A 12,813-nucleotide genomic window follows, 5' to 3' on the forward strand; every position below is an offset into this window, starting at 1 on the left:
CAATAGCTTTCAGTCAAACTAGCTTGGTAATATAGATAAGATAATATTACCGTGGACACTATGCTCTGGTAGCCTGTTAATGGTAATTCCCATTATGTTTTAGCATTGAGCTATAAGCACCAGTTCTATAAAGTTGATTAATAGTTAAAAAAGATTTTTTTTTAAAATGGTAGCCTAACCCTAACCCTTAGAATCAAAATTTCCCCCCGTCCCAAGTGTCTTATTGGCTGCAATTTGCAACCTCACCATTAGATGCAACTAAATCCTACACACTGGACCTTTAAATGTTGGCTTAAAGTGATGTGCGTTTTGAGTCTGGATAACAGGTGCCTCAGCATCAGACTCCACCATTGGGGGTTTGTCGCTTCCTTGTACAGCCTCAGTCAAATCCATCACAAAACTTGCCAATATTTGGATGAACTTTCTTCAAAGATACTGTACAAGAAACAATCCTACAGGCGATGGTTCAGATGATAGATTACAGTCTATGTTTTAATGAAATCATTGCAGGACTGATGCATGTTTAGTGTTAATCTCAATTAATGTTAAAGTGTCCCTGTGCAAGGTCTTAACATGGTCTAGACCAGGATGTTTACTTTATTGAGTCCAGTGGCTTCTGAAGAAAGAAAACAACCTTTTTTAATATCCGACTACACTGAGAACTGGCAAATAAAGCTGCTCTGAAGCAGGAAAGGTTTAGTCATCCCTTTTCCCTAGAATATAATACAAAGAGGCATAAGAAATAGTAATCCACAGAACAGCGGAGAGGCGGCCAGTCTTTAAGGCAGGCCAGGACATCTTGAACTTTCCTGGAAAACAGAGCTAGCCGTCCACTGCTGAGCAGGCGTGCGTCACAGCCAAGACAGACAGTGAAAGCGTCGTGGAAGGGAACTCTGCTGACTTCATTCGCACTGGAGCGGCTGGATTTGAGATTGGGCAACTCCAGCACTGGGGACTCCCTCTAGAAAATACAACCAGATGGCTCGGTCATCTGGCTGCTTTTGAAGTGTCCCTGTGTGTGTGTGAGAGAGAGAGAGAGTGTAACCCCGGGCGTTGTCATCCAGACACACGTGAATATTATTTTCTCAGACCAAAGCGGTCTGTTTTACTGTAAGTGTGGGATCAGACTGGCTGGGATCCTCTGGACTCCGGCTGAAAACAATTAACTTCAGCAAGGAGCCACTTAAACAAGTCTTTCATTTAGCAGCCCAATCAATAAATTACTATAATTAAAGTCCTAATCATCTAAATATGGTTTCACCAACTCTTTGCTGTGTTTTCTTCAAGTTGTAATTTATAAAGTGTGTGTTTCCTGAATCCTGACCAAAGGCACTTGTTTTGCTTGATTGTGGTGTTTTCTTCTGTGGAAGTTCTGGAGAAATAAGTTTTGGTCGGATCAGTGTGTGACTCAGACTTTGTGTTCCTGACATTGCTGCAGAGGTCAGAGTGTCTGATAGCCTTTGCAAACCTCTTCAGCTCTACAATCCTTTATAGTTTACTCAAGAGAACATGCTAAAAATGGGCTCTCTTTCTTTCTTTCTTTCTTTCTTTCTTTCTTTCTTTCTTTCTTTCTTTCCACATGGTTTCAGTTCTGGCTGGATGCTGGACAGAACTACAACAGCTGCTGTGTAAAATACTTCCGTTCATGGAGATTAGTCTTTGCTCAAAGTGTTCCCCCGTTCACGCATGGTTTTCTGCAGAGAAGCAGTTGAATAACCTAATGCCACAGGTCACAGTGAAAGCCACTGCTTCAGTCAAAATGTGCAAAATCAAACACACTGCTTTAAGAAAGTGAGCAATCAAGAGACATCCTTCTTGGTTAGGTTTAGGAAAAGATGGTGGTTTGGGTTAGGTGTCTGCCACCAGGACATGACAAATAACACACAGATGTTAACATGTTAACACACTGGTTTGCTGAAACGTCCCTGGCTACAGTGGTTGGTTTCTGCTTTCTCTCTCTGACTGCAGATTCTTGTGTCTCACATCTGCAGCTTATTTCAGGGTGGTGATTTCCAGGCTGCAGTGTCTGATGGGGGAGCGTAGCACTGGACCATCACAGCATCCAGCTCTCTGTTTATCTCTGACTCTCAAACAAAAGCCTCCCAGTTCCTGTCTGCTTAGCGCCTCAAATCCACAATCTTCTCTCACAATCTTCCGTCCTTGTTCCTTCCCTCCTCTCCTCTTTTACTGCCAAGATATGACCCCCCCTTCTGTTTTGTGTGTAATGAGGAAGATCTCTTTCTCATGCGACTAAAGAGAGCTGTGTTTCCTGACAGATTAGGTAAATCACCAGGGCCAGATTAATTAGCCACAAGCTGGAGAGTGGCCACAGTTACAGGAGCTTGTTTTCTCTTTGCCCTCTGAACACATGCTGGCTGGTAAACACTGTTTGTTGCTGGCTTGCAAACGAATGATTTCTTTATCCAGGGCACACCCTAGTGGGATATGAGTGCAACTGATCTTGTTGTTAGACACGATTTGAACTCAGATAAGGGCACGATCTCAGCTGAAAACAGTTGTGCAGTGAGATTCACTGAGCTTTGATTTAAGGAAAAAATGTCCCCAATCTGATCTAATAAATGACATGATATCCTAAAACTGTAAAAGGCAAATAAACAACAAACAAGGAGGTCAAGAGGTACTTAAGCTCCTTAATGTCTCACAGTCACATATTTAACATGTTTAACTTATCTATACACTATACTGTAATACTTGCTTTGGTTCCCTAATAGTTGACTTCAGACAGTCTCAGTTTAACATTGATGCCTCTGTATGACTAACATAAGCAAATGAGACAGTCTGTGAGAAGACTGGCCATTTCCTCTGAGTTATTCTAGAGTTATGCCTATCACCAGGTTGGATGCTGACAGATCTGGGTTGAGTTAGTCATAAAATTTAAAACAATGTTTAATGGTGGAGTGCTGAGGACCAATTGAGGAGTCTCACAGCTCTGCCCTCTTCAAACCAATGGGGAGAGCATAAATAAAACCAAAAATATCTAAGTATGTCATCATGTGAAATAACCAAAACTGGTCTTTTAACTGTTGTTTGTGCTGACATCCATTGCTCATAATAGAAAAAAAATGACATTTGTAAATATTTTTTCTGGGCCTTTAAACTTCCCATGAAGTAGCTTCAAAGTGAGCTGTCAGGGTCTTAAACATGCCAATATGCCTCATAAAAAAGCTGAAAATAAGTTTGGGCCAATTATAATCATCAACTACTGTAAAACTGTCTTGTAAAACTGCTTTAAATATATTAGTAGAAACATAGACTCACATTAAAAAAAAATGTAGGACAAGGTGGTCTGCTTACTTTCCAAGACCTTAAAGGTGCTATCATCGATCTTTTTTTATGTTAACAATGGATAAAAGGACCATAGGTAATGTGAAAGGAGTCGTGACAAACACAGGGAGGATTATCATCCAACAGTTCTTCAGCTCAACACATCTTTCAGCTCAATGTTTTGTTTCTTTCACAGCTCTCATCAATCCCGTTTCCAGCAGCAGCAGGCAGCTGCTTTCAGCAAGAAGCTCTGTTAAACCCACTGTACACTACCTGCTCTGCACTAAACAGCAGACAGACAGTTAGCAACTAGCTGGTGAACAAAGTGGAACATTTAGCAGCTAAATTCCCTCATTTACAGCTTGCTTACACTGCCCCCAAGTGGCAAAAACATACTTAATGCAGCTTTAAATGTAATTTAAATGTTTTTAATGATTTTTTCTCTCACTAACAATTACACACTTCATGACACTTTTTATCAATTTATGAGAGGTATTCTACTGAACCATGTTCCATTTTATTAAAAGATACTAAACAACATAAAAATGATTTTTAAAAGTAGCTTCAAAGTTCTATGTTGTGTATTTTTTGTAACTTGTTGCATCATTACATCATTTTAAACACATTTACCCGTAGTTTAGTGTGCCATCTTTGTAGCTCAGGTTTTTAAAAGGTTGCCTACTCAAAATGATCCCTGCAGTACAACCAGTGAAGTTAAATGTCAGATTGATAACATTATCAATGTAGACAAATTATTATTTTTTTAATGATAAAAATAATAATAATAATGTACAAAGCTTGTAGAAAGTTGTCAATTCTGACAAGGTCTGTGAGCCAAAAGTATGACATCGGTGGTATATGTAAAAATGGCTGATTTCTAAAGTATTTGCCCAGCATACTGTACTGCCCTAAGATTAACTAGGTAGCATTAGCAATGTTGACGTTTGCTAGCTAGCATTAGCAAAATTAGCTTGTGCAAAAAATTGGCAACTACTTACATGGACAGATGATTCAAACAACAGCGGTGTAGTGGCTGCAACAGAAGGGGGGAATCTAATGCCACATCTAATGGCTGAGTGTTATCAATAACACCTTTAAGGAAATGTTGAAGCTTCAACTTGTGATTCTGCTTGTGCTATTTGATATGAGGACAAAGAGTCACGCATTCAATTTACTCAAGTGCCAGGACATGAGAACATACAGAAACGTCTTTGTTATTTAAATCAGTCATGCAAAAAACATCAGACACAAACTTGTCGATAGAACAATTTATTCAATAAATTAACATTCATCACATTCATATTTGTGGGATGATCAGTTTTCTGTAGCACCTTAAACAGATAGATCAGTGGGCTCTGAGCATCGAAGCAGATTCAGCCTGACTTTTATTCACTTTTATAAGACAACACTTAAACCAAGAGCTGTCAGTGCTGTTTAACCTGATGTCCAGCACGAAAGTTTCACAACAAACCAACCATCAACCTGAGCTTCAACATTCCTATTATGGAACAAGGACCATTTCTCATCTTAGATAACTGGACATTCCCTGCATGCCTGCCCTCCTCTCCTCCGCTTTTTCCAGTCCCTTCTGCCGACTTAAACTACTTTGAACCCAAGCATGTTTTGTGGTGGTTATTTTAAGCCATAAGTAGAAAGTCCGTTGGTAACAGGGTCAGATATTCTGACAAGTCTTAAAGGGAACACTCCATGGGAAGAAGGAGAGAAACAAAACAGGCCAAGATTATAATTAATCATTTTTGACTGCATTTTTGTAGCATGAAAACTAGTCAAAATATCTTTCAGTGATGGAAGATCAACTTTAAGGAATTCAGATTTTTGATTAAACAAACTGCGAGAGCTTGGCATATTTATGGAGTGCAGCAGACGAGCTCCATATTCAGGCCAGCATCGTGCAGCCCGGGCACGTTTAGGGAGCGAGCCAAATGAGGGGAGTGAATCGTGAGATTTGGATGAGGGTCTGAAAGCATAAAATATTTCTTTTGAATGCTTTGCAAAGATCAGTCCAACAAACAGTAAACACACAGGTGCAGACCTCCATGAAGGCTGACAGATGGCCTCTTGTATGTGAAAGCTGCACAAGGTAAAAGTTCCTGCTGGCAGCCCCGGATAGATCTGAAAGGTTTGGAAATTATGAACTTAATCAGCCAAAAATCTTTAAGGGTGATGTCATTAAAGCGCACATGGACGGGGTGTTATAACTGAAGGTGGAAAAAGGGAAAGCAAGAAAGAGATCTTAAGATGGAGAGTGTCACCACAATATAATGACCCCCCTAAATAATTTATATAAGATAATCTATACGCAGAGACTTGCTTCTTGCTTAAAGCAACATGTAGCCCCAAAGTCAAAAATACATATTTTCTCTCTTACCTTTAGTGCTATTTACCCATCTAGATTGCTTTAGTGTGAACTGCAGGGTTTTGGAGATGTTGCCCATAGAGATGTCTGTCTCCTCTTGAACATAACAGACAAACTTAACACATTTTGTGGACCGCCTACAGCTAATTCTTATCGGGGCCTTATTGTAAATTCAGCATTAAAAACAATACATTAAGATGTTTCTTTCCATGTAAAAGGAGTTAGCACACCTGTGGGCCAACTCCTCAAGTCAAGACTCTGCTGTCCACTTACATGTGAAGGACAAAAATCATTCCTTTGAGGACAAAAATGTCCACAAGTTATCCTAACGACTCTGTAAGAACACTCCCACACAGGGTTTAAAAGCCTGCAACTCCCCTCCAGTTAGTTAGAACTGAAGAAGCCTCTTGGATGAGAGGTGAGACGGCTTCAAGAAACAAGTCCAGTTAGAATTCAATAATATAGCGTATTGACAGTTAACATGGCGAATTTTACAAATCCAGTAAACAGTAACTAATGTAGGCTGCTTCTTTGGAGAAAGAAGAAAGCGGAGAAAGTTACCAGACCCCTTTAAAAAACACTCGATTTTGAGACTTGTTGCGTTAGGAGAAACTGTATCAACTTCGTGAACTCTGTATTCAACACTACCTTTATTCATGAAACTCCTAAAATCAAGGTCTGTTGATTCTCTTGAGCAACACAAGCCGAGTGCCATCTAGTTCCATTATGTTGGAGAGAAGGCATACATCTCTACAGCCGATATCTCCAAAACTCGGCAGCTCACACCAAAACAATGTAGATGGATAAACAGCACTACAGGTAAGAAGAAAAATATGTATTTTTTGTTTTTGGAGCTAAATGTCCCTTTAAGAGGTGGCTTAACTAACTAATCACTCGTGCAGCGAGTAAGACAAGAACCCTCGCAAACCTGCCCAGTAGGTTTATGTCCAGGCCAACGTTCAGTGGCAAAGCAGGCAATGATGTGGCCTTTATGTGGTGAAGTGTTGACTACCTCAGGAAAAACAGAACAAAGCTGTTAGCTACTGAGCTGTCAGCTCCAACTCAACGATGTAAAAGCGCCTGTGACAAATGTGGTAGAAGCTGGTTTCAACCTGATTGTATTTTTCACAATACATTCTGGCTGAGTATCCTCAATTACTCCAAACAAAGTTTCCTGTTAAAAATGGAATGCGTGGTCCTGTCTCCATGGAGGTGACAACTTAAGTCAAGACTGCCGGTCAGAAAAACAAAGAAGAAAAAGAAGAAGGAGAAGACGAAGGCAGAGAAAATGCAACTAATCTATTAGATTTATGTCTTGGTCTGAGGAGAAACAGACACACCTGAATAAAAACCTTCAGGACTTTTCATCTTGTAATGTGCTGCCACATGTCTTTGACTTATCTTGCAATGTCCTGCTGTTAAGAGTACATTATGTTCAGCTTCAGACAACAAAATCAAAGAGAGTGTTTGGCCTGATTCAACCTCAGCAGATAAATAAGGTTATGTAACTTCTAAAACAGGTCATGTCAACTTAGAAGCACTTTATGGAATTCATAAACAACTTCCTGCACCCCCTTCTAAAAATACTAAGAGCTCGCTGAGCTCTCTGGGTCGTCTCTATAAGCAGATTTAATGGAGCAACAGACAAAGTTATAAATAGGCAGCCAGAATGAACACTTCCGTCAAAACTTTAGAGTCTGTATCAAACAAAGGCTGTCGCCAGGCACAGGGTTTGCATCACAGGAATCTGAGATGAAGCCAAGCAGCATCTGGAAAGTGTCACTCTGAGTGCTGCTGTGGCAACAACACTGCCAGCTATTCCTCTGGATGTTGATGTAAATAAAAATACAACCTTAAGAAATCCAGGGAATGTTGACTGAGCAATGCCTTGTTGCACAATTTTACTGCTATTCAGCATTTACAGAACACCTGTGCGTTAAGTGACTTGTGTGCACACTGCCAACAAATCCAGGATTCAATCTTGTGACCTTAAGTTGACTGAAAGAAAAAACAACTACTGCCATTTGTCTTCTTCCTCTCCCTGAGCTCTGACACTTGTTCTCTAGTTCAATAAATACTTATAAAAAATGATCTCTAAGATTAGAAGCATACTGTTCTCTTGTAATGCAAGTTACACCGCTATTTATTTAAATGGCAAACATTACATGCTATTTAAGACTTTTATAGCTGCAATTTATAGTTAAGATTACACATTGCTGCCTCCATTGGCATCAACAAACCCTGGCTAACAAAAATATCCTTCACACAGTGCTCATGTTTACCAAGCCAAGCCAAGTGACTGGGATAGTTTATAGAGACGAAACTAAAGTGGTGAGTGCAGCTTTGTCTAGAAGAAGATGCTATTATAGGATTATCATTTCCTGTCAGCAAGTGAACTGTCAAAATCCAACCAGTAGGTGTTCATGCACTATATAAAAATAAATATGAATCCTCAAATTAAAGGGGAATTCAACAAGCTCAGCCTGTCACAGCCTGTACCTGCAAAAACAAGCACTTTCAGTGGACGTAACTTTGACAGCTGGATTTGCCCCGAAGGATTACACTGCAACCGTTGCTGGGGCGATCTACTGAAACCATCCCAAAACTTTTGTTGAGTATGAATCATTTACACACCAAAACATGTAAGAACAAGCCCCAGGTGTAATAATACCAGAATATTGTCTTTAGAGACAGGTCACAAGGTTAGGTACTCTGACCTTGCCGATAGGGCCAAAATTCACACAAAGTGTTCACAGGGTGTTGATGGTAAAGTGTTTGCTGTTTCAACAAAAATGTTTTCCATCTTCGCTGTCGACCTCTTTACATCAGGTTCAGGTGGTAATCTTTCTTGTGCATGCACATAAATCAGAACATTGTCAAACTAAGGACCAGATCAGTCCACACTAGGGCGATATGACAGTATATACCATGCAGCAGTAGAAATGTGTTCACTGGTGGAGATGAGGTAATAGTTCCCACTGCAGGATCTTTACCTCAGTATCTCTGTAAAGTGATATTGTATATTCACAGCAGAAGACATCCTTCACTTGAAGTTTTTGTTCTCATTTGATACCTGAACGCTTACATTTTAAAATAATATTTTACAGTTTGGTTATATGAAACCATTTCTTCATCTAACATTACATTTACAGAACGATTACTGTTGCCTGATATATTACCGTTACTGTGATATAAAATTGCCTGTCTTAACCCCACTCTTGCAAGTCCTGAGGTGAAGGTTCATCTTGAAGAGAAGCATGTGAGAACACTGTGCTCGAGACTAAACTGTGTGTCTATTATCATATCTAATGCAGTGGCACCTTTGTTGTGCTCTTTTCAGAATTGCGCAGCAGCTCTGTGGGTCCTCAGTCTTTCTGAGTGCTGATCCAGCTCCTGCTCCAGGTGACACTCACTGATAGCGGAGGTAGCTAATTAGGAGTTTTGGTATGTCCAGTTTACCAATGACCTCCGGTGCTCTGGTGCCCAGCTTCTTCCTCACCGCCAACCTGCTGAGCTGCTGCAGACTCATGGGACTGGCTACAGACAGAAACAAATTAGAGTTAGAATATAATGCTCCCAGACTGGATGTATATTATATATATAAGCATCATGGTAAACAACAAGTGTCATCTGTCTGAGGCTTCCTGGAAGTGAAACACAATCCTGGGTTGCCATCTGCTGGTGCTGTGTTGGCACTACACAGCACCAGCATCTAAATATGATTTGTCATGTTGGTTTTCCATGCAGCCCTGACTGTTGACAGTAACTCACTCTCATAATTCTTTAAGCAGACCGCAGAGGGAGAGCCTGGGGTGGTGTAATCGACAGGTTTCCTGTCGTGCTGATCTCTGGCGTAAATGTTGGCCCCGAACTCCACCAGTATCTCTATCATCTCAGCCTGCATGTTTTTAGCAGCGTGGTGCAGCGGAGTCTCGTGTAGTCTGGCAGCATTCACTTTAGCACCTAAACGGACATTTACATTAACGTCAACTCTTGAGTTTCATTTTAAAAAAGCCTCAGTAATATCCTAAAACAGCTGATCACAGTGGTTATTACAAATGTTACTCCAGCAGGAGGAAACAGTGCAAGTTGGGACTTTTCCCAGCAGTGGATTAATATAATGCACATTACACAACAAGTAGTTCTGTTGTGCACAAACTAGTATGACAGCACACCTTATTCAGCACTAAAAATATTACTTAAACAAAGTAACATTTATAGAATAATTATGAATTTTGAAAAAACAATCTCGGAACTTGAACTTGCCACTGAATTTACAAAGCTCTCTGATATACTAATATAAGTGATTCATCGAATTAGATGACTTGGTCTTGTTTTTTATGCTTTATGTTTTTTTATCAGCTCCATTTGCCAGTTGAATTTTTTTTTTCAGCCCATGTCTTAGTTATAACAAAACTGTGCTAGCTAAGCCTTTTTGTATTAATATGTATGGTATTTATTCAGTTTGGGAAATCCCACAATCTCTAGAAAGCATTAGTGTCAGCTCAAGGCAGACTTGAAACTAGAAACTGTCTCTGTTGCTAAGTCTTTCCTAAGGGTCAACCTACCTGCAGGAGAAGTAAACTAGGTTTCATTACATAGGATGGTTTGGACCAAGGAGCTGAAGTTAAAACTGATGCTTTTTGTAGAAAAACATCTAAAGGGAAGAATTTACAAGTAGTCCATGCATTAGGACACAATTTTGCCAAAATAATACAGCCATCACTTTCTCCATCTCATTCACATTTCAACTCCCTGCTGGTTGATTTTCACATGGGATTGAAAAAACTGAAAACAGTGGCAACATGGAAGGTAGGAAATCAACCTGAACAAACTGCCTTGTTAAACGGTCATTAGTGAAATGTGCTTTTTCTACTTATAGGCTAAAACATGCAAAACAGCAGGTATGGCCACATGTAAACTTGGTGTCTGGTGGCACAGGTTCAGTTGAGGTAACAGGGGGTATTATTACAGACCAGTTAACACGTCCTCAAGTGACACCACAGCTGGTATCCAAACACCCAAACTCAGCACCCATCTTACAACATCTAAATTCCGACCTATAAAAACTGAGAGCACTAATTTCCCAATCCGTCTTTGCATTGACGCTCACCTGCATTGAGCAGCACTTTCACACAGTCCGTGTGTTCGTTTGCACAAGCCACATGCAGCGGGGTCCCGTAGTAAATGTCGTACGCCTCCAAACAAGCATCCATGGCAATCAGGAGCTTCACACAGTCTGACTTTCCTGGAAAATGACAAGAAAATATTGTCATGGAAGTTTATTCATAAGACAGGGGGATTACTGGATTTCAATGAAGCTAAAATTTGTGTCAAGGAGAGCCGAGGCACTCACCTCCCATACAGGCCTCATGGAGGGGCGAGGCTGTGCGGGAGGTGAGGGAAGAGTTGACCTTGGCACCATGATCCAGAAGGAGCCTCACACACTCTACACTACCAGCCGAACAGGCATCACATAGCGGGGTGCTCCCGTCTACGTTCCTCACATCCACCTGAGGTGCATCACACAACATATGATTATATACTCAAGTATTTCAAACTCTTCCCACCGAATCTCATATCCTCTCCTTATTTACTCAATTACGCTCATAACCATGGCAAGATAACTTTGTGGGTATATCAAAAAGCTAGCCAATTTCCATGAAAGTTGTTCATGGTATTGCAGATAGATACCTGTAGTTCTCTCTGGCTTACCTGGGCTCCAGCGTCCAGCAGCATCCTAACACACTGGGCCTGTCCACGGAGGCAGGCCTCATGCAGTGGTGTGATGGAGTCCACCGCCACAATATTGACTGAAGCTCCGCTTTGGATGAGGTGCTGCAGTTGGGAGGTGTGGCCAAGGGACGCTGCCTTGTGCATCTCCGTTCTCTCTGCCCAGCAGCCTGCAGCGGACCAGAACACAATAGATGTGTACAGATGGGATCGACTGGTATGTTTTTGGGGTGTTTTTTGGCTGATTATTAGCAATCAAGCAGACAGATAACTGATACCTGGAACTAATACACATTTGCAGTAAAAGTGAAAAATCTTATCGTCAAAATTTGAAAATAACCAGTGATGGAATATAACTAAGTACAATTTACTCAAGTACTTCATTACAATTTTGAGTGACTTAAAATTGTATTTAAGTACTTTTGTATTTCAGTTTTCTGAAACTTTATACTCCTATACATGTATTTGACAACTTTAGTTACTAATTACTTTGCAGATTCAGATTATTCCGTGTTGACAGTCTATTGCTTATGACATGTAACCAATCAGCGTTGTTGGTAGTGTTGGAACTACAGGCAGAGAGATGCTAATTAATTCATTTTTAAATTATTTGATCGGCAATTGGACACAAGAAACAGATACCGATAATCAGAAAAATGCTGAATACTGGGGCCGATAATGGGGCAGAGGGGTAATCAGTCAGTCCCCTTTGTAAATATACATCTTGTTCAACTATCTTGTTCAGTGTAAACTAGGCCTACTTTAAGCAGCATTTATCAAAGTTGTCATATAAAGTCTATTATATTGTACTAACTACAGTATATTATTGCTATTATTACTATCATCTATTCACTATCACATCCTAGAAAAATAAGACTGACAGCAAGAAGCATAAACTCATCAAATTTCTAGTAAAAGTCTAATTAAAGAGGTTTTAATAGGAGTTATTAATCTATTGATACACACCTTTTACACAAACGTAAAAAGCAGAAAATAAGAAGCTAGCAGCAATAACAGGAGGTTACAGTTCGTATACAGTTGTTATTAACACCTAGCTACAGTAAAAACATGTCAGGAATGCCGCTTGCTAGCTTATTAGCTTGCCTGCTGACAGTTCCACCATGCATGACGCCGACGTCAAACTGGGTCAAGATCCCAAAACGCGACAGTCTCGCCGGCCGTGTTGTCTCTACTTCATACTCACCGATGTCTCCAAAGAAATACGGCTGCGCATTTTCAGTTTCCATCCTTTGTCGGTTTCCTCCGCGCAGAATTAAAGACGTTAAAGCAGAAACGGCGACACGAGATGTTCGTAAACAGCCGCGTCCTAGTAATGTTTACATGCGGCTCGAGTCACGTGATATACCTGGAACGCGAAGCGCATGCTGGGATTTGTAGTATTTATACCAAATAGGTTA

The 12,813-nt window shown here is 40.4% G+C and overlaps 1 protein-coding gene across 1 annotated transcript; it reads right to left on the reverse strand.

Moving 5' to 3' along the window:
• Positions 1-4,538: 4,538 nt before the first annotated feature.
• LOC141008495 (ankyrin repeat and SOCS box protein 13-like) lies at positions 4,539-12,702 on the reverse strand. The gene is made up of 6 exons (XM_073480890.1): positions 12,600-12,702; positions 11,378-11,565; positions 11,019-11,175; positions 10,776-10,910; positions 9,434-9,625; positions 4,539-9,199 (listed from the first exon to the last, which is right to left on the reverse strand). Exons 1-6 carry the CDS (start codon positions 12,640-12,642, stop codon positions 9,072-9,074), a joined length of 843 nt encoding a protein of 280 aa, XP_073336991.1. The 5' UTR covers positions 12,643-12,702; the 3' UTR covers positions 4,539-9,071.
• Between the last annotated feature and the right edge of the window lie 111 nt (positions 12,703-12,813).

Source organism: Pagrus major, chromosome 14, assembly GCF_040436345.1.
Source record: "Pagrus major chromosome 14, Pma_NU_1.0".
In the NCBI taxonomy this organism is placed as follows: Eukaryota; Metazoa; Chordata; class Actinopteri; order Spariformes; family Sparidae; genus Pagrus; species Pagrus major.